Source organism: Chiloscyllium plagiosum, chromosome 4 (assembly GCF_004010195.1).
Source record: "Chiloscyllium plagiosum isolate BGI_BamShark_2017 chromosome 4, ASM401019v2, whole genome shotgun sequence".
Lineage (NCBI taxonomy): Eukaryota > Metazoa > Chordata > Chondrichthyes > Orectolobiformes > Hemiscylliidae > Chiloscyllium > Chiloscyllium plagiosum.
The window spans coordinates 12,995,332-13,021,156 of record NC_057713.1 but is presented as its reverse complement, the minus strand read 5'-3'; the positions used below and the strand labels follow the sequence as shown (position 1 = coordinate 13,021,156).

The 25,825-nt window shown below is 40.7% G+C and overlaps 1 protein-coding gene across 2 annotated transcripts in view; it reads right to left on the bottom strand.

The window, feature by feature from the left end:
- afg3l2 (AFG3-like AAA ATPase 2) overlaps positions 1 to 25,825 on the bottom strand; it is a 60,805-nt gene that overhangs the window by 5,481 nt on the left and 29,499 nt on the right. For both annotated transcript variants that reach the window (XM_043687727.1, XM_043687726.1), the window contains exons 10-16: positions 25,111 to 25,264; positions 16,501 to 16,608; positions 13,374 to 13,499; positions 8,563 to 8,673; positions 3,934 to 4,049; positions 2,749 to 2,949; positions 427 to 621 (exon numbers count right to left, since the gene is read on the bottom strand). In XM_043687727.1, the coding sequence (XP_043543662.1) occupies positions 427 to 621; positions 2,749 to 2,949; positions 3,934 to 4,049; positions 8,563 to 8,673; positions 13,374 to 13,499; positions 16,501 to 16,608; positions 25,111 to 25,264 (1,011 nt within the window). The remainder of the gene's footprint in view (positions 1 to 426; positions 622 to 2,748; positions 2,950 to 3,933; positions 4,050 to 8,562; positions 8,674 to 13,373; positions 13,500 to 16,500; positions 16,609 to 25,110; positions 25,265 to 25,825) is intronic.

Genomic DNA, 25,825 nt, shown 5'->3' with positions numbered 1-25,825 from the left:
GTCTCCCCTTATAGCATGATCTAAATTGCAAAGTGGGCATTTTAAAGACTAGGTGACCTCTAAACTTAAGTTATCAATTTGGCCTTGTGACAGCTTTGTTATAGTTTCGAAACTTCAGAATAGTCGGTTGCCTGTGAGGAGTGCTCTCCTTTATGCATGTAAGAGCACATTCAGTTATAACAGCTGAGAGAGAAAACCCAAGTTGTGCTTTCCTGGGTGGCTGCCCAGACAAATCTGACAGAAATCTGAAGAGATCGCTGCAGGTCCATGTACTGGCGCCGAGCCAATTTTCCTTCCATTTTAGAGAAATGAATTTGTGGATTAAGATAGCAGGCGAAACAACTCAGCCAGCTCCCACTGTAGCAAAAGAATTCTTGCAATTGTCAATAAAAGGTAGTTTTAAAGTTTTATATCAAATTTTCCAACCTTCTCAACTTCCGCTCTTTTTTCTGTTAGAAGCGACAGAGTCCTCTCATATGCAGAATTGATGACCAATCGCACCTCTTCATCTATCAGTCGGGCAGTGGCCTCACTATATGGCTTTTCTAAAGTCATCTCGCCTTGTCGTGGAAAATCAAAAGAAACCTGGCCTACTTTTTCATTCATACCAAACTGGACAATCTGAGAAAACATCATGAAAATTAAACATGAGTTTACCACATAGTAACATTGCTCATGAAGCTACAAAGCCCAAGAATATAATACACACTCCCCAACCCCAACAAAGACCAATTTCATTGGTAAACCAAGTAAACAAAAATCCTTTTTCTCCAGTATCCTCCCTCCACCCTGCACCTAGAAGTTTTTCAGCATTATGTGCTAACCAAGGATAACTTTGACTTGGATGTTCCACAAATTAAAAAAAGGAAGAATCAACATTCCCCTTGCACTGCAAAATTCAAACTTTTCATAAACAGACTTTCTTTAAGGTGTTTAAAAGGTGAAAAGCCTTTTAGGATTTTAACACATGCAAAGAAATGGAAATTCACTGAGGTACTGTGGCATGAAACAGATCTTTGCGCAGTAGTGGGAATGAAGGGAATTGAAACTATGAAGATCTAACAAAGTTACTTAAAATCAAAAGTGGTGTACAAGTGGGGTTAGAGAGAAGATTGGGGATCAGGTGATCCAAACTACTGGTAGGCCACCTCACTAGGAATTGCAGGGAATTCAGAGAAACGAATCCATCTTTCACTATTTGTTACATTATTAACTGAAGCTAACTGCACAGGAAATTAAGTTGCAGATCTCAGGATCAGTGGCCTAAGACAAAAGAACCTTTTTTCATGTAACAAGGATGATTGCGCACAGGATAGTGAAAAGCAGCAAAGTCACAGCTGTATGAGGGACTGGAAAATGATGAGCTGTAATGAAATACAAATACTTCTAGGTCATATCAAATGGGTGAAATGATGATGTGTAGAAACATTAGTTTGCCGTTTGATTACTTTAGCAAGGCCTTTGACAAGGTGTACTGGCTAGTAAGGTTAGATCTCATGGGATCCAGCAAGAGGTAGCCAATTGGATGCAAAATTGGCTTCATGGTAGAAGACAGAGGGTAATTGTAGATGATTGCTATTCAGACTGGGGAACTATGACCAATGGTGTACCACAAGAATCGGTTCTGGGTCCATTGCTGTTCGTCATTTATATCTATCACTTGGATGTGAACATAGGAGGTATGGTTAGTAAGTTTGCAGATGACACCAAAGTTGGTGGTATAGTCAACAATGAAGAAGGTTATCTAAGAATACAACGACACCTTGATCAGATGGGCCAATGGGTCAAGGAATGACAGATTGGAGGTTAATTTTGATAAATGGGAGGTGTTGCATTTTAGAACAGGAAACCAAGTAGGACTTACATTGGTAATGGTAAAGCCCTGGGGAGTGTTGGTAACAGAGTTTCATTGTTCCTTGAAAGTGGCAGCGTGGGTCGATAGGGTGGTGAAGGCATTTGGCATCCTTGCCTTTATTTGTCAGTGCACCGGGTATAGGAGTTGGGACATTGTGGCTAGACAAGACTGCGTACAATTCTGGTCTCCCCACTTTAGGATGTTGTTAAAACAAAGGGTACAAAAAAATGATTTACGAGAACGTTGCCAAGATATACTTGGTCAGCATGGACGGGTTAGACTATGGTTTCTGTGCTATGACACTACACGATCAAGACTGGACTGATGTATTTGTATAAAATAACCAGTTACCTCAGCAGTTCAGCTTTTCATTCAGTTAATATATGAAAAGGGGTGAAATTCATGTAAGCAACAGAATAGGACTACGCTAGATGATGTACATTATATGCAGGGAAGTGTGTGAGGGATAGGGGGTCACCATTCAGGAGTTAAAGGCTGACACCTGAAGTCAAAGTGATTCATTTCCTGTCATTCAAAGCAGTTAACATGAGGAATTTAAGGTATCATTCCTCCTTAGTTCCTTTGTACACGCTGTCAAATTTGGAATCTAAATTATATTGCAGTTTGTCCATCCTCCCAGTCTGAGATGGACTGATATAGATTTTAACGATGAGCATATTGTTTAACCAAACACTTGGTTGAAAATTTACAGAAGACAGTCAAATTGAAACAAGAAAAGTTTCAAGATACTCTATATATAAATGTTTATGCATAAATGGGGTTTGCAGTTTATTAGGAATTAACAATGTGCAGAAACACTGTTGCGGAGTAAACTGAAATAGAAAAACTGAAACACACTATATTTTATCAAAGTTGTTGGACTAACAACATACCTGAGCATAGGCACTCTGGGTAACCTTCCTTAAGTCATCTTGTGCCCCTGTAGTTATTCGACCAAAAAAGATTTGTTCAGCAACTCGTCCGCCTAGTGTCATACACATTCGGTCATGAAGTTGTTCTTTACTATATAGATATTGCTCTTTGGGTAAATACTGAGCATAACCAAGTCCTTTCCCACGAGGTATGATGGATACCTAAAAATAAACACAGTAAAAATTTCTCAGTGTATGTTTGTTGCTCCATTCCCTGTAAATCTCTTCCATTGCCTCTTATGATGCCCTTACGATGTGAACGTTTTAATGAAAACTTTTAATGTTGCTCTTTTATCCGTGCTGAACTAAGGTTGTAATGAGAGCAGCAGAAGATTAGACAGAGAGGAACCCAAACTGACATCAGTGAACAGTTTATTGCTAACCAAGCACCAGTGATGGAAAGTAGAATGTTGGGATGGTAAGTGGCCTTGTTGGATTTGTCTTGCGTTTTTGTGTACAATAAATAACTGCTTGTGGCATTCATGAGGCACTATGAGGTAACAGCAGCAGCAGTGCTTGTGGAGTATAAAGTTGCCCTTTGTTTTCAATATGACAATGCATCAGCCAGAATTGGCCTACCAACTAATCAGCACCCTTTCTTCCTGTAAAGTGTTGTGATTGCTTGAAACCTGGTAACCCTGCATTTGTCCTAATGAGACCTCAAAACAAAACTCTTCAGCAACATTTTGCGATTGTCATCAACATGCAAGCCCTGAACTACAGAATATTCTGCAATTGTAAATTTAAATAGATAGGTATCTTAAACTAAGAAATACATTGCAATATATTCTGTTTATCCAGGCATCATGTTAGCAAATCTCTCACTTGCTCGGTTTCTTAAACTAGCAATGCATTTTTTTTCTTTGTCTCCCTCATGCTCTGCTAGCCTCAGTTTTGCCAGTCACTACCAAATGTTTTTTTTCTCTCCGAAATGTGTGCTCAAGAAATTATATCTGTCTCTTGGTGATCATTTGGAAAAGTTCTCCATATATTATTACACAATTTATTGCTCGAATAGGAATATTCACTCAACTGAGTTAGCACTGAATATTTTTAAGGATATTCTGGAACAAGTCTCTCGAGGTGCACAGCAGAAATCTCAAAGAAATTATTTAGCACTGTAATATTTGCTTTAACTTATCTCACCTTCAGCAAAGGGTCAGCATGTTCCAGGAACCATCCAGCAACAGCATGGCCTGCCTCATGATATGCTACCGTTTTTTTCTCATCAGGCTGTAGAATCTGAGTTTTCTTTTCCAGCCCTAAATTAAAGGTTGAGGAGAAAATGTTACAAAGTACAAACATTCACAAACACAAAATATTCCTTCAGTGAACATTTTAGGTGGAGGAAACATTCATTCCTGAATAAGAATGCATCACTTCTGCAGAACTGCTTCTTTTGCAACAGAATGCTGATGACACAACCAAATCAATGAAATATTTAATGACTTACAATTTACACAAAGTGACTTCAAATCAGGATTAAGTGAGTTTGCCATTCACGTCTGCATGCAACACAAAAAGTAAATAATAGCATTCTTTTGGGTTCCTGCATTACCACTGGGAGGCTCAGCAAGAAGAGTTGTTACCATACACCTCACTATCCCCTGCTTCTACCTGAACCCTTCCTGATGTGGTGGCTCTGCACTATAATCTCAGCCCTTTTCATTATTTTAGCTGTTGCCAAGTGAGAGTTCCAGTGAAGGTCCAAGTTATTTGCCAATATTATGGACAGAAGTCTGCACATTCTCGATTTTTAAAAAATTAAATTTGCTGTTCATCTGAGCTGAAAATAAAGACTCACATTTATAAATCCATGACTACTGAACACTGCAAAGAAGTTTACAATCAATTATGTAATGCTTAAGTGTAGCCTTTTGAACTTTAATAAGTTAGGAAACATGGTAATCAATCTGTACTCGGGATCATCTTAAAAGGATGTGGAGATGTGGCAATAGAGTCACAGAGATGTACAGCATGGAAACAGACCCTTCAGTCCAACCCGTTCATGCCGACCAGATATCCCAACCCAATCTAGTCCCACCTGCCAGCACCCGGCCCATATCTCTCCAAACCCCTCCTATCCATATACCCATCCAAATGCCTCTTAAATGTTGCAATTATACCAGCCTCCACCACTTCCTCTGGCAGCTCATTCCATACACATACCACCCTCTGCGTGAAAAAGTTGCCCCTTAGGTCTATTTTATATCTTTCCCCTCTCACCCAAAACCTATGCCCTCTAGTTCCGGACTCCCCGATCTCAGGGAAAAGACTTTGCCTATTTACCCTATCCATGCTCCTCAATTTTGTAAACCCCTAAGGCCACTCCTCAGCCTCCAAAGCTCCAGGGAAAACAGCCCCAGCCTGTTCAGCCTCTCCCTATAGCTCCAATCCTCCAACCCTGGCAACATCCTTGTAAATCTTTTCTGAACCCTTTCAAGTTTCACAACATCTTTCCCATAAATAGGAGACCGGAATTGCACACAATATTCAAACAGTGGCCTAACCAATGTCCTGCACAGTCGCAACATGACCTCCCAACTCCTGTACTCAATATTCTGACCAATAAAAGAAAGCGTACCAAATGCCTTCTTCACTATCCTATCTACCTGCAACTCCACTTTCAAGGAGCTATGAACCTGCAGTCCAAGGTCTCTTTGTTCAGCAACACTCCCTAGGACCTTACCATTAAGTGTATAAGTCCTGCTAAGATTTACTTTCCCAAAATGCAGCACCTCACATTTATTTGAATTAAACTCCATCTGCCACTTCTCAGCCCACTGGCCCGTCTAATCAAGATCCTGTTGTAATCTGAGGTAACCTTTTTTGCTGTCCACTACACCTCCAATTTTGGTGTCATCTGCAAATTTACTAACTCTACCTGTTATGCTCACATGCAAATCATTTATATACATGACAAAAAGTAGAGGATCCAGCACTGACCCTTGTGGCACTCCACTGATCACAGGCCTACAGTCTTAAAAAACCCTCCACCACCACCCTCTGTCTTCTACCTTTGATCCAGTTCTGTATCCAAATGGCTAGTTCTCCCTGCATTCAGTGAGATCTAACCTTGCTAATCAGTCTCCCATGGGGAACCTTGCAATAACCAGATAATATTTTTGAAATACTAATTTAGGGATAAATATTAGCCAGGACAATATATATTGGCCAGAGTATCCTGCTCTCCTTTGAAATATTAAAATGGGGTGTTTTATATCTATCCCCCAAGAGGGGACCTCAGCTTATTGGAAAATCTAAAAGATGGCATTTTCAACAAAGTTCCCACATTACAGAAATACTGCATTAGTGTGTCAGCTTTGATTCTGAGCTCAAATCCTGGGGTGGGATTTGAACCCAGAACCTTGTAATTCAGAGGCAAGCACACTCTCAACTGAGCCATAGAGCTTTGGTGGAAGAGTGCAGAAGATTGCTCTGAAATAAGAAACAGTAAACTTAGACAGACTCCATGTGGAATCTCAGAACAAGAAATGGTTCCGAACCCATTCGCTTCCTGGGATCCAAATCTCAGGTTAGGGAGACAATATAGATTCACAGAATCCCTACAATGTGGAAGGAGGCCATTCAGCCCATTGAGTTTACACCAGCCCTCTGAAGAGCATCCCATCCAGACCAAATCCTCTACCATATTCATAACCACACATTTACCATTGTTAACTCACCTCGCCTACCCTGAATACTATGGACAATTCAAGAAAGGCCAATCCACCTAACCTGCACATCTTTGGACTGATTGACTGTTGGATGACTGTTTTTCAGAATTTCTCTGAGATGCATTCTATCACCATTTCAATTACCAATTCCAGTGACCTCTTGATTGTTGCTTGTTTGAAAGCTCCAATGAAGCTCAATGAAAACTTGAAGAGCTGTACTTCCTCTTTTACTAGACATGCTGTCATCGTTTTAATAACGTCTTTAATAAACTAACTAGTCCTTCCTGTTTCTGGCATTGGGCGCCTTGATGTTTGAGTACTTTGGAAGAGTGGTTGGGATATTGGGCTGAAGACCCGCGGTCACAATGCAATGCTGGCAGACGGTCTGCAGCTTTGGCATCAAGCTCCTCTTCCCTTCACTCATGCTACTGGAACTCAGTTTGCATTTCCAGTTTTGTCCATAAAATTCATCATATTTCATAAATGTCTTTCATTTTTCAGCCTCATATTATGCCTGCCACCTTCCTATTTGTTCCCTGTTTTCTCTTGTAAGTGATTACATTCTCTCCCTTTTATTCTGTTTCTTTTACAATCCCATTATGTATTGTCTTCCAGCAGAGGGAATACACCTGAAAATTAACTAACTTTCCCACTCAAAGATGCTGACTAACTTGAATGCTTATGACATTTTCAATGTTTATTTGATTTCAAGCAGCTTTTATTTTTGCTGCAACAATATAAGAAGCGTACTTCAAACTATGCAATCATACCACAAATGGTCAGAATGACATCTTGAACACCAAGTTCAAAGCAGCATTGACCAGAAGTCATGTAATTTTATGCAAACAGACAACTAACCGTTGGGGATATAATTGCTAAGTTTTCACAGTCTGGAGTTTTCTTTTTTCTGTCAGGCATCACGGGCAAAGCCAGCATTTATTGTCCATCCCTAACTGCCCAGTGGGCATTTAAGAGTTAGTGACATTGCTATAGATCTGGACTCTCATGTAGGCCAGACCAGGTAAGGGTGGTGGTTTCCTTACCTACCACAGGGTGTACTAGATGGATTTTTCACAATTGACAATGGCAGGATTTAAACCAGGGTCCCCAGAACATTACGTGCTCTCTGGATTAGTAGGGTAGTGACAGCACCATTAGGACATTGCCTCTGCTTAAATCTGTTCAGTTTTACAATCTCCAAAGAGACTGGAGGGGTGGAACAAAAACAAGTTCATGCAGGGAGAAATCACGTGGTATCAGCCTGCGGTTTTTAGTGGTCTCCAAGCAGTTAGGGTGTGGGAGAATGCCAGAGTTGAGTGAGAAGAAAACTCCTGAAGTAGAAGGAAGCCCGTGCTACAGGGCTGGTGAAGATAATTGTTTATGGAACACACGTAAAGCCATAATGAACTGAGTTAGTAGTTTGTTGTAAGGGTCTTGAAGAGAGACATTCATTAAAAAAAAAGGATCAAGTGAACTCTCAGCAATTTACCAAAAGGAAATTGATGACTGTCATGCCAACTGTGCAAGTGCGTTAGTGTGAAGAAAGGTGTGACTCTTCAGTGAGGTAGAGTGTTAGAAAGGTTATTGCTGGGATCAAAGAAATTAATCTTTTTGAAAGCTGAAATGATATTGTTCCAATAGTTCTTGTATATTTAATATAGTTTTTTTTGTGTAATTCTTTTGATGTTGTTTTGTTAAAAGTACATTGGCAGCCTTTATGAATATGTTCAGTGCCTGATCGCCATGGGAAACAAAAAAGAAAAATAAAACTTATGGTCTATATCAAGCTAACTTTCACTTTGGTGTCTTTCTCTACCATCAACTGGGAACACAACTTATTTTTGACAAGATACGAGGGAGCACACTGGGTGATCATTTCTTTGGATTATTTTCCTTACACAGTTCAGGTAGGTAATTTGTGTTATTAGAATGAGAACTTGGCCTATGTTTCAACGAACGTGACCAGTTCTTTGCATAATTTATTGAAATATCATAAGTGCGGGTGCAGATATTATTTGTGCGTGAATTCATTGTTTCAGCACTGATGCTTTACATGTTGCTGATGATGTATCAATATTTAGATCATGGATAACCTTACCTCCAATTACACGCTCGATGGCCTGTTCAAAGTGATTCTGTACAATGGCTTCAGATAGATGCCTGGCAGCTATTAAAGCAGCTTCATTACATACATTCGCAATGTCAGCTCCTGAAGGAAGTCAAATTAAAAAGCACAGAATCATAACTCACTTCTAGTAAGACATTCCAAAAGTAAAAGTCTTCACTGGAGAAAACAACATTCATTGGGAAGTAAACCTACATTTTCATCATAACAAGTTCCATCATTGACAGATCCAGTGAAACTACACTCAGTCCTTGTTATCTGCTGATTCATAACCTGCGGATCCATGCATTCGTGAGAACCCATTTTTTTTCCCTCATTAAGGCATCTGGCCTGATTGAGTTGTTCAGATGAGGGTTATTAAGAGTGTTATGAAGATGCGGGTGTACCTTTAAGAGAGTTAAAAGCAACAGAACTACCAGATGCAGCACCAAATGTTCTCAATAAGGTAACAATGTAACACTCGAACGAAAAACTCAATTAGCTCGTTGCCTGGAGACAAAAACAAATTCAAATTTGGCCAATCAATTTAAATTATACCCCGGAAAATATCAAACTCTAATCCAGTTTGAATTGAGTATACTGACAATCTTAAAAGCCAATGATAAAATCCGACGCAGAAGACTGACAGGACCAAAGTCGGAGATCTCACAATTAGATTATATATCGGAGATGAGGAAGAGATTAAATCGAGTAGGTGAGTTAGCTAAACAGCACCTAAAGAAGGCGCAGAGTAGAATGAAGCAGGTGGCAGATAAAAGCTCTGAGACTCAGATGTTTTCCCAAGGGGATAATGTGTTAATACTGTTACCAATGATAGGAAATCCCTTCAAAGCCAGGTTTAGTGGTCCCCATCAAGTTGAGTCAGGTGAACTATCTAGTAAAGATGTCAGATAGGAAAAAGGTATAGAGTATGTCATGTGAACATGTTGAAACCATATTGCACTAGAGAGAAAGAATTGGAGAAACAGGTGTTAGTTACTGTCCCGCAGAGTGAGAAATTAAATCCAGATGATATAGATTTTGAGGTGCCTCAAAATAGATTAAAAAAATGAAGTCGTCCTTGAGGAGTGGGATAGATTAGTAAACTGTCTCAGCAGCATAGAATGGATTTGAAAGATTTGTTACTACAGTATAAGGATGTGTAAGAATCAGTTGGGGAGGACTAAGGCTGTTCTACATGAAGTAGACATAGGGAGTACTGCTCCAATAAAATATCGGCTTAATTCTTTCAAAGCCAGACAGGTCCAGATGGAGGTGGAGACCATGCTCGAGAAAGACATTATCGAACCAAGCCAGAACGAGTGAAGTTCGCCGATCGTCTTAGTTCCCAAATCAGACAGGACTCAACGATTCTGCGTGGATTATCCCAAGGTCAACACCGTTACAAAATCAGACTCATATCCAATTCCTAGATTGGAGGACTGTATTGAGAAAATCGGACAAGCCAGTTACATCATATTGGGCTTAATGCATGGGTACTGGCAGGTACCTTTATCGGAGACAGCAAAATAAATTTCTGTGTTTGTAACCCTAGATGGGCTATATCTATTTAAAGTGATGCCCTTTGGAATGGCGAACTTGCCCGCCAGATTCCAAAGACTCATGAACAGAGATGGAGCTGGGTTAACAGGCTGTGCAGTCTATTTGGACGATGTAGTGATCTTTAGTAAGTCCTGAAAAGATCACATGGTACAGGTGGCAGAGCTCTTTGAATGACTACGAGAAGCTATACCAGTGATAAACTTAAATAAAACTGAATTCACAAAAGCAGAGGTGTCATTCTTGGGACATAAAATCGGTCATGGAAGGTTGACCCCATGGAACGCAAAGACTAAGGCTATCGAGGAATTTCCACGACCAACCTCAAAGAAAGAGGTGCTTTGATTCTTAGGACTCAACGAACTCTATCGAAAGTTTGTTCTAAACTTCAGCAATTTAGTGGCACTGTTAACTGATTTGCTGAAGAACATCACAATGTTCTGTCCACCGAAACTATGCCAGGAGGCATCTGACCATTTGAAATCAATATTAACCACCAAGCTAGTTTTAGCCATACCAAATGTTTCAAAACCTTTTAAAGTCACCATCAATGCTAGTGACATTGGAGTTGGAGCTGTACTCCTAGAGGAAGAGGAGGATGGGACTGAAATGCCAGTTGGTTACGTTTCTAAGATGATCAACATCCACCAGAGGAAATACTCCAGAATTGAAAAGGAATTTTTGAGTTTGGTACTGGCCTTATAGCATTTTAATGTGCATGTGTCAGAGACGGTTGTGTACACGGACCACAATCCGCTTACATTCTTAGAACGTTTCAAAGATAAGAATGAGACTATTTCGTTGGAGTCTTGACATTACAGACTTTTAATTTAAAAATCATACATGTCGTATTGCGGATTTAACTGATTGAATAAAGACAAATCTCATGTAAACTCTATGTTTTTTGTATACCTATGTATACAGGGAGAAGTTAAGGTGAACTTATATGAAAGTTATTGGCATGTTAGGGTCAGGTGTTTAAAAGGTAGAAAAAAAAGACGCCATCTTTTCATTATGATGGTTAATTTTTTCTGAAGGGGACAGGTGTTCTGAAGATGTGGTGTACCTCTTAAGAGAGTTAAAGCAGCAGAACTACCAGACACAGCACCATGTATTCTCAATAAGGTAACAATGTAACACTCAGTCACAAAACTCGATTAGCTTATTGCCTGGAGACAAAAACAAACTTGAATTCGGCCGATCAGTTTAAATTATACCCCGAAAAATATCAAACTCCAATTCAGTTTGGATTGAGTATACTGACAATCTTAAGAGCCAATGACACAATCCAATGCCCTGGGGTACAAAACTAGGGAAAAATTGAACAGTTGAGAGGAGAACTGCCAAGTTGTAGCATGTAACAGACTACTTGAAAAAATGTCTGAAAAGTACTTTCTCAATCAGGAACCTGTGATGCAGAAATTCCTAACAAGGAGGAAAGATGACACAGGAAGATCCGAAAACAAGAGCCTACAGCTGCCTGGTTTTGAGATAAGAAGTGTTGCTTTGTAAATATTAATTGGGAGTTTTATTGGACTAGTATTATAGAAGGGAAGGTAACAGATAGGTTAGAATGAAGAATGGTAAATAGTTGTTAGTTAATTTTACTCTGTTAAACTTTAAGAAATAAAGTTGTTAATTTTTACTTTACATAGTTCTTGGCCACTCAAATCTTGACAGATTACTACACGGGATAAATCTTTTCTGTGAGACTGGTTTAAATAAAGCAGGAGAATTTATTCCATGTCGTAACAAGAGTGGTATCCACGTTTTTTGTTTTCTGCAGAAAGTTTGTGCTCCTATTCCCCATGGACAACAAGGATTTGATGTACTGCCTCTGATGTGGAATCTACAAGGGGGTATAATCCTAAAATTAAAACTGGAATCACCTTTGCAGATAACGGAATAATGGAAGTCTGAACATCTCTACCCTAAGAAGCTGGCTCAATTGAAACATCCAAGATGGAGACACAGCCCCAGGAATAATAACCTGCCTCATTACTTCCCCAATTGCCACAGCATTGACATGGCTAGTCCAGTTAATTTTTGCTCAATTCCCAAGATGTTGATGTTTTGGGGTTTAACAATGGTAACACCATTCACTGTCAAGGGGTTAGATTCTCCATTGTTGGAGATGATCATTGCTGAGCACGTGTCACTTATCTTCCCACGCATGAATGCTGTCCAGGTCTTGTAACAGGCAACCAAGAGTTGGTTCATTATCTGAGAAATTGCAATAGAACTAAACACAGTTGGATTATCTGCATTTATGATGGAGGATAGTATTTAATGAAGTAACTGAGGGTAGAAGGGGTTAGAATAGTACCATGAGGAATACTGTATGATGTCCTGCAGCTAAGATTATTGATTTCCAACAATTGCTAATATCTCCTTTAGGACGGGTATGATTCCAGTTATTTGGGGGACATTGTTCCTTAGATGCCCACAGACTCCAGTTTAACCAGTGACTATGGGCCGTAAATTTTCCCATCTACTGTCATTTTCAAGCAGATCCATGGCACTCCTGTCCATCATCTATAAGGCCCAAGTCAGGAGTGCGATGGAATACCCCCCATTTGCCTGGATGAATGTAGCTCCAACCACATTCAAGAAGCTTGACATCATTCAGGAAAAGCAAACCACTTGATTAACACCATATCCACATATAATCACTCCCTCCACCATGACCTCATGTATCTAGAAGAACAAGGGCAGCATATACAAGGGAACATCACTACCTGCAAGTTGCTCTCCAAACAAATCATCATCCTGACTTGGAAATATTCCTTTGCTTCTGGGTCAAAATCATGGAACTTCCTTTGCAGATGGCGCAAAGATAGTTGGCAATACATGTGGTGTTGAGGATGCAAGGATTTTCTCGAAGGACTTGAACAGGCTAGGAGATGGTATTCCATTTGCCATTTTTGTGCCCAATGTGGGAAAGACTATGCACTTTGGCAAGAAGAATAGAGAGTAGACTATTTTCTAAACAGGGAAAGGCTTTAGAAATCTGAAACACAAAGGGACTTGGGAATGCTAGTTCACGATTCTCTTAAGGTTGAGTCGGCAGTGAGGAAGACCAAGTAGAAAAAAGTAGTCTTATGATTTTTTGGAGAAGATATATAAATTTAATTGTAAGATTGATAAATGAGCTTCAGAAAATTAATGGGTGCAACTATAATTGCTGCAATTTTGATAGGAGGGAATTGTTTCTGCATTACCTATTGACAAAAATTAACACTTACCTGTAAATCCAGGAGTCAACGCTGCTAATTTTCTTGCCAAATTCTCCCCTTTGATAGAAGTTGCTAATTTTAAAGGTTTGAGGTGAACTTTAAAAATCGAAGCCCTTCCTTTAATATCAGGTGGTCCTTTATTAAGACAGAAGTAAGAGGGAAAAATTAGTACGGAGGGCTTTAAGTAAAAGGATGTATCAACACAATCTACTCATTGTCTGCTTCAATAATTTTCTAGAAGTATGATGTCATTTAGAAATTCACAAGAGCAGGTCTGATTAACAGGTCTCCCACTTTTCCCTGCCCAGGCTGAGAAACTCAATTTAACACACATCCTTTTCCAGGTGAGAATGAAAAAGCAGCATATGCAAGGTACATTTCGTTCTATTCTATCCACTAAAATGCTTGATTAAAAAAAAAAGATAGAATATAAAATATGCAAGGGCACAGACTTAGCCTCCAGATTGGAATTAATACAAACTGTGTCAGTTTGCCCAGCTTAAGCCAAACCATGACCACAATATTGAACAGAGGGTTTCTCTTTGGATTTCCCTGAAATTGCAGGTTTCACATAGTTTATAACAACCACCTGGGACCAATCTATATTTAATTCATTTTTAAAATTTTGGGGCTGCACTGCTGCCTCACAGTGCCAGGGACCTGGGTTCAATTCTGGTCTCAGGCACTATCTGTGTGGAGTTTGCACATTCTCCCCGTGTCTGCGTGGGTTTCCTCCCACAGTCCAAAGATGTGCAGGTGAGGGTGAACTGGCCATGCTAAATTGCCCATAGTGTTTAGGGATATGTAGGTTAGTTAGGGGTAAATGTAAGGGGATGGGTCTGAGTCGGTTACTTTTCAGAGGGTCGGTGTGGACTTGTTGGGCCGAAGGGCCTGTATGGATTCGTAAACAAAAAAAATCCAATTTTCACACTCATTTAGAGCCTCCCAATTCTTTCCCGAGTACAGTTTTGTAAGCAGGACAAATTTGCAAGCACTCTACCTTAAGATTAGATTAGATTACTTAGAGTGTGGAAATAGGCCCTTCGGCCCAACAAGTCCACACCGACCCTCCGAAGAGCAATCCACCTAGACCCATTCCCCTACATTTACCCCTTCACCTAACACTACAGGCAATTTAGCATGGTCAATTCACCTAACCTGCACACTTTTGGACTGTGGGAGGAAACCGCAGCATCCGGACGAAACCCAAGCAGACATGGGGAGAATGTGCAAACTCCACGCAGACAGTTGCGTGAGGTGGCAATTGAACTCGGGTCTCTGGCACTGTGAGGCAGCAGTGCTAACCGCTGTGTCACCGTGCTGCCCAAATGATTGCATTTTCCAATAGAGTGAGGAAAGGTGAGCCACTCAGTGCCATTCACCAACTGCGATCTTAGCCTCACCCGACTGGAGTCTGCGATGCATGGGTCTATCTACAGCATATGGGCTGCAGCGGTTCATGGAGGCAGCACACCACTACCTTCTTAAGGGCAACTAGGAACAGGTAATAAATACTGGCACCCATGAGTGAATTTTAAAAAACGCAACTCCCATGTGCGTGCCTAAGTTGATCATTAGTTGCTGAGCTGGATCAGAAAACCAAGCTAATCTGAAATACTGGACACAAAGCATCAAGATGAATTTTGGGTTGGGAGCCTGAATGCAAGAATAGTGGGTCTTCCAGTTGTTCTTTCCATAAGGTAATAATTTAAAAGTTTGCCTCCATACTGCCTGACAGCATGGAGGGTGGTCGGGATGACAAAACGGTTTTGTCAGAGGAATGATTTCTACTCTAAGAATGGTATGTTGCACAGAAGTTCACAAGTTGGTAGATTTTTGTTTAGGCTACAGCACTGACGGGAATGGAGATGTTATCCCAGTGGCTACTCCTTCCATCTCTTACTGTAACCTAAAGTCTAGCTGCAAGACAAGCTGTCCTTTGGACTGGACAAAGAGAATAGCATCTCGAACCCAGCACATAGCTTTCCATGAATTATTTTGTAAACATTAAACCAAATGTGCACATTTCAAATTTCAATATTTGTTTTGTTTATGCCATAAAGTTAGGTAGAAAGCTAAGCTGTGAGGGCACAGAAAGGCTGTAAAGAAATTCTGACAAATTAATCAAGTGGGCAATGAGATAGTAAATGGAGTAGAATGTGAGAAGTTAGGGGTTAGTAACTTTCAACATAATAGAAAAACAGAGCATTTCTTAAAAAAGTATGAAACTTCTAAATGTTGGTGTTCAGAGAAACAGGAGTGCGCTCATGCTAGGAGCACAGAAATGAAACATGTAGGTACAGGAAACATTTGGAAAAACAAATGGCCTGTTGGCCTTCATGGAGCATTAGAAAATAAAGACACCTCGCTACAATTCCACTGGGCTTTGTGAAATTTTGGTCTCAATATTTAATGATGGGCTATACAGGTTTTGATTGTTATGGAAAAGATTCACTAGATTGGTTCCTGGGATGAGAAGATTTTCTTTTAACCAGAGGTTATCTAACTGAAACTTGCAAAATTCTGAAAGACAAAGGCAAAAACTGTGGATGCCGGAAACCTGAAGCAAACACAAAGAATGCTGGCAAAATTCAGCAGGTCTGGGAGCATCTGTGAAAACAGAAACCATTAATATTTCAAGTCTAAAATGACTCTTCTTCAGAACAGTTTCTCTATCCATAGATGCTGCCAAACCTTGAGTTTCTCCAGCATTGTGTAATATTCTGTTCTGCTGGCTAGGGAATCTAAAATGTGGGCACACAGAATCAGAATAAGGAGATGATCATTAGGTCTGAGATAAGAAGAAATTTCTTCATATAAAAGGTTGCAAATCTTTGCAATTTTTTTATCCAGAGAGGTGTAGATGCTTCTTCATTGAATTGATTCAAGGCTGGGATTGGTAGATTTTTGATTTCTCAGGGATCATGGGATATGGGGAGTGGGCAGGAAAACAAAATGGAAGTTCAAGATCAGACATGATTGTGTGGAATGACTGAGTAGGCTTGAGAAAGCACATGGTCTGCTCCTATCTCATGTCCTTGTGCTTTACACTCTCACGTGCTTTTGCACAAGATACATTCTACTGGTGTCAGCTTGCCTCAGAATAAATAAAGCAAATAGCATGGGTCAGACCTACCAATGAAAATTTGTCTGTCAAATCGACCGGGCCTCATCAGTGCAGGGTCCAGGATATCTGGGCGGTTCGTGCCGGCCAAAACCACCACATTGGTTGCTGTGTTGAATCCTGCCAAACAAAAAAACAGTAACACTCTCAATAAAGCTCTTGTTAATATGACATACAAACCCTAGCTTTAGATTCTCCTGAGAAGTATCATCATTTCAACTCTATATGTTTCAATCGGCACCTCATATCCTTTTGATTCAACTCACTCCATCTGATACCAGATAGGATTGTATGCACTGGATAACAAAGATATTTGGCCCCCGACAATATTTCAGCAACAGTACAGAGAACTTGTGCTTCAGAACTTGCCATACCCCTAGCTTAGCTGTTCCAGTACAGATACAACACTAGGATTTAAGTGACAATGTGGAAAATTGCCCAAGTATATTCTGTACACAAAAAGCAGAACAGATCCAACATGGTGTGATATAGGAAAATCAGTCTTTTTGCGATCAATGCTAAAGAATCATAGCATTCCTACAGTGTGGAAGCAGGCCACTTGCGCTATCGAGTCCTCACCGTAGAGCATTCCACCCAGATCCACAACACTCCCACCATGGCTGGTCCGCACATCCCTGGGCACTGTGGGCAATTTAGCACGACCAATTCACCTAACCTGCACCTTGGGAATGTGGGAGGAAACCAATGCAAACATGAAGAGAATGTGCAAACACTATACAGTTACCCAAAGGTGGAAGTGAACCCAGATCTCTGACGCTGTGAAGCAACAGTATTAACTACTGAGTCATGGTGCCGAAATGGAAACTTGTCATCAACCATGCTATCAAAGAACAAAGAAAATAACAGCTCAGGAACAGGCCCTTTGGCACAGCAAGCCTGTGCCAATCTAGACCCTCTATCTAAACCCGTCACCTATTTTCTAAAGATCTGTATCTCTCTGCTCCCTACCCACTTATTAACCTATCTAGATACATCTTAAATGACACTATCGTGCCCGCCTCCACCAACTCTTCACATTCCAGGCACCCATCACCCTCTGCGAAAAGAACTTCCCATGCATATTTCCCTTAAACCTTTCCCTTCTCACCTTGAACTCCTGACCCCTAGTAATTGAGTCCCCCACTCTGGAAAAAAAACTTCTTGCTATCCACCCTGTCTATACCTCTCATGATTTTGTAGACTTCAATTAGATCCCCCTCAGCCTCCGTCTTTCTAATGAGAATAATCCTAATCTACTCAACCTCTCATCACAGCTAGCACCCTTCATAAAAAACAACAGCCTGGTTAACATCCTCTGCACTCTCCAAAGCATCCACATCCTTCTGGTAAATGTGGTGACAACTGTACTCAGTAATCCAAATGTGGCTAAACCAAAATCCTATACAAGTGTGACACGACCTGCCAACTCTTGTACTCAATATCCTATCCGATGAAGGAAAGCATGTCGTATACCTTCTTGACCACTTTACTGACCTGTGTTGCCACCTTCAGGGAACAATGAACCTGAACACCTAGATCTCTCTGTACATCAATTTTCCCCAGGGCTTTTCCATTTACTGTATACTTTGCTCTAGAATTGGATCTTCCGAAATGCATCACCTTCCATTTACCTGGATTGAACTCCATGTGCCATTTCTCTACCCCACTCTCCAATCTATGCATATTCTGCTGCATTCTCTGACAGTGCTCTTCACTATCTGCTCTTCCACCAATCTTAGTGACATCTGCTAACTTGCTAAACAGATTACTTATACTCTCCACCAGATCATTTATGTACATTACAAACAACAGTTGTCCTAGCATGGATCCCTGTGGAATACTACTGGTCATAGTTCTCCATTTTGAGAAACTTCCTTCCACTACTACACTACCTGGTCTCCTGTTGCCCAGTCATTTCTCTATCCATCTAGCTAGTACACCCTAAACCCCATGCAACTTCACTTTCTCCATCAACATCGCAAGGAGGAACCTTATCAAACGCCCTATTAAAGTCCATGTATATGACATTTATGGCCCTTCCCTCAATCAACTTTGTCACTTCCTCAAAGAATTCTATTAAGTTGCTAAGACATAACCATCCCTGCACAAAACCTACTGCCTATCACTAGTACACTCATTTTCTTCCAAATATAAATAGATCCTATCCCTCGGTATCTTCTCCAGCTGCTTCCCTACCACTGACATCAGATTCACTGGTTTATAATTACCTGGATTATCTCTGCTAGCCTTCTTAAACAAGGGGAAAAACTCTAGCAATTCTCCAGTCCTCAGACCTCACCCATGTTCAAGAATGCTGCAAAGATATCTTTTACGGTCCCAACTATTTCCTCTCTCGCTTCCTCAATTTAGCACTCTTCCTTTAGAACCACTCATCTTTGTCCATAAGTATTCTAAAATTTATGGAATTATGATCACTATTCCCAAAGTAATCCCCGCCTGAAACTTCAACCACCTGGCTGGGCTCACTCCCCAACACCAGGTCCAGTATGGCCCCTTCCCAAATTGATAAGCAGTACCCGCTCAATAATAATCTACTTACTGGCGCTCAGTTTGGCTTTTGTCAACTTCTGACCTCATTACAGCCTTGATTCAAACATGGACAAAGAAGCTGAATTCCAGCAGTGAGCAGGCAGTGACTGCTCTTGATATCGAGGCTGTATTTGGCATCATGAAGCTCGAGCAAAACTGGAATCAATGAGGATCGAGGGAAAACTTTCTGCTGTTTGGATTCATAGCTGGTACAAAGGAAGTTGATGGTGGCTGTGGAGATCAGTCACCTCAGTTCCAGGACATCTCTGCAGGAGTTTCTCAGGGTATTTTGCTATGCCCAACCATCTTCATCTGCTTAGACAATGCACTCTACGCCATTATAAGGTCAGAAATGGGGATGTTCACTGATGACTGCACAGTATTCAAGACTGCTGCAGTCCATGTACAAATGTAGCTTGACTTGGACAAGACCCAGGTTTGGACTGAAAAATGGCAACACAAATGTCAAGTAATGATCAACTCCAATAAGACACGATCTATCAATTGCATTCAGTGGTTTTACCTTCAGTCAAATCTCCATCAACATCTTGGGGGTTATCATTTATCAGAAATGAAACTGGACTAGCCATAGAAATACGTAGCTACAAGATGTGGGATTCCTACAGCGAGTAATTCCCTTCCTGACATCCCAAAGCATTTCCACCATCTACAAATCAGGAGTGTGATAGATGGATTCAGCTTCAAGGGTACTGAAGAAACTTGACACCATCCAGCATTTGAGCAGGCTGCTTGATCAGCACTACATCCACTCCCCCACCACCACAACTCAATGGCAGCAGCATGTGCCATCTACAAGATGCACTACAGAGTTTCACCCAAGGCTCCTCAGACAGCACTCTATAAACCCACAACCACTACCATCTACAAAGACAAGGGTAACAAATGCTTGGGAACACCATCACCTGCAAGTTCCCCTCCATCACCATCCTGACTTGGAAATACATTGTGCTGTTGTGTTAAAATCCTGGAATTCCCTTCCTAACAGCATTGTGGGTCTAAGTACAACACAGTTTAGTTTAGATTAGATTACCTACGGTATGGAAACAGGCTGTTCGGCCCAACCAATCCACACCAACCCTCTGAAGAGTAACCCACCCAGAACCATTTCCCTCTGACTAATGCACCTAACACTATGGGCAATTTAGCATGGCCCATTCACCTGACCTGCATATCTTTGGACTTTGGGAGGGAACCGGAGCACCCGGAGGAAACCCACACAGACACAGGGAGAATGTGCAAACTCCACACAGACAACTGCCCGAGGCTGGAATCGAACCGGGTCTCTGGTGCTGTGAGGCTCATGAACTGCACCGATTCAAGAAGGCAGCACACATCCACTTTTTCAATGGCAAGTAGGGATGAGTTAAAAAACACTGGTCCAGTCATTTTACCCACATCCCATGAGTACATTAAATAAAATGAACATGACCATTTATATCTGCTGTCTGCTTCCTGTTAGCTAGCCATAAAAATATGCACACAAATGTGTTACTCACATATCATGAGTTTTTCTTTTCAAACCTTGCAGAACAATAACATCTGTGTGCGTCAAGGTCAGCAGTGTTTCTTTTCCTGTGCTCTAACAGGAACATACAGCTGAACACAACAGGAAAGCAGGAAAACACGAACTAATTTCTGTTACTCTGCCTGTTTTGAGTTTCATTTCCATATTTATTTCATACCTCTTGATGAGTAAGTGGAGGGTTGATATGATTATCATAACTAACACAAGCTGAGCAACTTCCTTTGATTCTTGAATATCAAGTTAGTTTTTTCTTCAAAATTTACAGCTCTTTCAAAAAAAGTGTAATAATAAAATATTTACCTAAATCTTGCTGCAACTGCCTTTTCTCACCTACACTTCACAAAATTTCAGACTGGAGTGGATCAGTGGGACTGAATGCTTTGATGTGTACTAGACTGCATTTTGCATTAGCATGCTCCGAAAGTCATAGTTGACAGACTGTGCTACTCTGCTATGCAGGGTTAACTAAAGGAGCACCCTCAGAGACTCAGAATGTTGTAGGAATTAGGACAATGAAACTTCAATCAGCCTACACAACCAAGAATCTCAACATCAAAGATACTGGTAACTTCCCCTGCAAAGGCCACAACATTCAACTATCAGCTCTTCTCTAACAATTTGTATATAGAATCATATAGATGTATAGCACAGAAACAGACCCTTTGGTCCAACTCATCCATGCTGACCAGATATCCTAGATAAATCTAGTCTCATTTGCCTGCATTTGGTCCACATCCCTCTAAATCCTTCCTATCATATACCCATTCAAATGCCTTTTAAATGTTGTAATTGTACCAGCCTCCACCACGCGCTCTGGTAGCTCATTCCATATGCTCATCACCCTCTGCATGAAAAAGATGTCAGAGGTCCCTTTTAAATCTTTCTGCTCTCACTTTAAAGTTTTTGACTCACCCAACCTAGGGAAAAGACCTAGACTATTCAGCCTATCCAAAATGCGGCGGCATGGTGGCTCAGTGGTTAGCACTGATGCCTCAGTGCCAGGGACCCGGGGTGAATTCCCACCTCCAGGTGACTGTCTGTGTGGAATTTGCACATTCTCCCCACGTCTGCTCTGGTTTCCTCCCACAATCACAAAGAAAGTGCAGGTCAGGTGAATTGGCCATGCTAAATTGCCCAAAGTATTAGGTGCATTAGTCAAGGGTAAATGTAAATGAATGGGTCTGGGTGGGTTACTCTTTGGAGGGTCAGTGTGGACTTGTTGGTCCGAAGGGCTTTTATCCATATTGTAGGGAATCTAATCTAAAAATATGATCCACACATTAGTGGGTGTGAAAAACTTTTACCTTTTTGGACTTGCCTCTTATTTCTAATGTGTGAACATGTATGCTGCTTTAGTTCTTCGCATATTTAGTAACTAATTAATTCACACTTTTTCATAATTCAAGAAAGCCTGACCTAATTGGTTTCTTTATAATAAAAGTTCAATTGGGTCAGAGAGAAAGGTACTCACAAAATAAGATATCATTTATAGAAACAGATAGGAATAGAAATAGGCCATTCAACCCTTCAAGCCTGTTCCACCATTCAACAGGATCATGGCTAATCGTCTATCTCAACACCATGTAAATGTGAATAAATCTCAGTCTTAAATGCTTTACCTATATTCCGAGACTGTGATCCCTGGCTCTAGATTCGCCAACTGTGGGGAAACATCCTCCTTGGATCTGGTTTGCCTAGCCCTGCTAAAATTTCATTCTTTCTCATCGCTCTAAATTCAAGGAAATACAGGTTCACTCAAACCCATCTCTCCTCACACAAGTCTTGCAATCCTTGATATCAGCTTAGCAATCCTTCACTGCACTTCCTCTATGGTAAGAGCACCCTTTCTTAGGAAGAGAGACCAATTATAGATTAACCATGTTGCAATGAACCAAAGGAATTGATGAATAAAATAGTACAGCCAGTTCATTCCTCCCCACATAGGAACTTAACAGTTGCAGGTTTCCTATTTGGAAGAACCTTGTCAAAGTACAATTACATTTTTTGTAAGCATAACTGCAATTTTTCGCATTCAATTTGGAAGTAGCTCCGAAATGAGAAAGCCATTAAGAATGCTAAAACAGGGAAGTAAGATGAGGCTGTAGTTGCAAAACAATGCAGGCCCATTGCCCCAGCAGGAAGTAATATGACAATTGCTTTTGCAGTTCCCAATTTTTAGCATAGCAAGAAGCAGAAACCTTGCAGAGGTACAGCAGCTTTGACTGGAAGGAAGAGAGAATCAAAACTTCTCATGGAGGTGTTCATAAATTCACATGAATTTTATTTTGCATCTGCAGCCACAGTAGGCAGGAAATCAGTGCTGATCATTCTTGTGCATCATCTCGTGGCTAAACAAAGAAGTGCAGTCAGAGGTTCAGCGGGGGAGGTACTGCTGCACAGAAACATGTGAAATGTAAGGAGGCTGGAAGAACACAGCAAGCCAGGCAGCATCAGGAGGTGGAGTCTAATGGAAGGGAGGTAGCAAGGTGAAAACCAAATGTCACAAGAATAAATACTCCACTGGAGAAATACCCTATCCTGAGCAAGAATCATTTATTCAAATTAATGCAGTAGAGAAAAATACCCATCATTCCCCAGTTTGGCTATGCACCGTCAAGTTGATGTAGATATGAATAGCACTTTGAAAATCTGAGAGAAAATACTTAGGTACAGTTTTAAAATGTTCCTATATGTACCATGCATGATGCTGAAATTGAAATATTTATAATAGATTTTCACGAACCATCTGTACTAACATGGCCTTTGCAGCCATCAGTTTGTACTGCAGTTTTAAAATGCATAAATGCCTAAGTGATGACATAGTGTTTCCTTCCATAATGATTCATGTAAAGTGGCCAATACAAATATAAGATAATTATTTGTAATACAGATAGTGACTGCAGCTAACCTGCTTAGTTATTAGAACAGCATAGACTGGAGTTGTGCACCAGTACTGTGCAGGATCCCAGCACAGCTGACTCTACAGGAACTGACCAGGAAATTGAAATCTGTTGAAAAACTTCAATGCATCTGGAATTAACTGAAAAAGTACCTTAAAATGTGGGGAATTCCAACTCTTAAGATTAATAGTCACCTAGATAAAGTTACAGGATTAAAAACTGACTAACTCCTGGGTAACTATGAATTGACCCCCAACTCACCATTGACAATGCCAACCCAATGCACAAAAAAACCCTTGTACATCTCTTTTGACTCCTAACTCATGCTCCCAGATATAAAAGCAGCCAGGGCATTCCCACCCCGCCCCCACCAACCTCCCCCAACCCAGGCCTGACACCACAGATCCTGCCAAACAAAACATTCTGCCACACCACATGCACTCAACTTATCTGGCACCCTAGGCAGAAATGGGTACTGCAATGCTGGAGATTAGAGTCAGATTAGAGTGATGCTGGAAAAGCACAGAATCAGACAGCTTGAGGCAACATTCCCGATTTGGAGCTTTTGCCGAAACATCGATTTTCCTGCTCCTCGGATGCTGCCTGACCTGCTGTGCTTTTCCAGCACCACTCTAATCTTATCTTGGACCCTAACCACCCCATTTTCAACCTGCCACCCTAACCCTCCCCTGCCTTACCCACTTGACACCCTATGCCCTCACGTAACTCACTCTTGCTTTTCCACAGTCACTGCCAGCGTGCTTCTGGGACCTTTCAACTCCTGAACTGTGCCGCTTTGGTTGTAAAAATGACAGTGCCTTGGCCTGTAACTCTATTCTTGCACTAAACGGCTTTTTCTCTTGCATTTCTCATTCAAAACTGACTCTACTGCTTGGCCAGAAAAATCACAGGTGAAGTAATGGGTAATTTTAAAAGGGTTACTGTTGGTTGAATCTATTCAGATGGTGATCACAATACTGAGCCAACGCAAATCTCATCCTCAACACAGACATCAACAGAAGCCCTGCACTAAGTCCTCCTAGATGGTGGTATAGTGGTAATGCCACTGGAATAGTAATATAGAGATCCATGTTGATGACATTTGAATTAAATTTAATAAAACCTGAAATTGAAAGTCAGCCTGAGAAATACTGACCATGAAACTATCAATCTTCATAAAAATGTTCTGCCATTCTTAGCTGGTCTGGTCTCCATGTGGCTGCTGACTCTCAGCAATGTGGCTGACTCCTAACTGCCTCCAAAATGTCCTTACTTTCAGATCAATGAGAACAGCCATCAATTTCTGGTCTTATTAGTGAAACTCACATCTCAGCAAAGAATAAAAGAATCTTTGAAGGACTTAAACATGATGAGGAGTATGGAGCAAGGGAAAATGTGGTTAGGGTCAGGTCAGTTCAGTTCAGCTTTGTGAGAAGGGAAATTATCAGTCCAAAATGCACAAATGTCAGCTCAGATAAGCAACCAAGAATACATGTTTTTGCATTAAAATGGCATTTAATAGGTGTTAAATTTTACAATTGATGCACTACATATATGTATTAAAAAGCATACAGAGAGCATCATATTCCAAAGACAGATCTAGTTATACCAGTAAATTGTACTCACCATCCATTTCTACCAATAACTGATTTAGTGTGTTCTCCTGCTCGCTCTGCCCTCCAAAATTACCTCGACCTCTTTTCCTTCCAACTGCATCAATCTCATCGATGAAGAGGATACAAGGAGCATTTTTTCGAGCCATTACAAACAGGTCTCGCACCTAGAAGTGTGACACCTTACTCAGGATGTTTATGTACATGGTATAAATTTACTGAAACTACTTTTATTCTTTACAAGTCAGTCTAAAGTAAAAAGTAAGGAAAAGGTAAGGAGGAAGAAAGATTTTTATTTCTATAGTATTTTTCATGACTTTAGGTCATCTCAAAGTGCTTTACAGCCAATCAAGTAAATGTGGAAGGATGGTCCTTGTAGTTTTTTAAAAGTTCATTCAGCAGATATTGGCATCACTGGTAGGTTAGCACAACTTAACAGCCCTTGAGAAAGCAGTGGTGAACTGCTTTGCCATCTTTGGGATGTAGGGACACAATGCTATTAGGAGAAAGTGCCAAAATTTGATCCAGCAACACTGAAAACTGAAGATAATTCGAACCAAGTTTATGCCATGTGTCCTCATAATTTAGCCCTGTCAGTGCCTATAATCGATCTGGTGAGTTTGAGCCTTATTCTCTAAAAAGTCAATATGTCCTTCCTGAGTAGGAGAGCCAAATAGGCCATGCACCTGCCTGGTGTGTTTTCAGCAGTGGGGAGACATGTGAAGTAA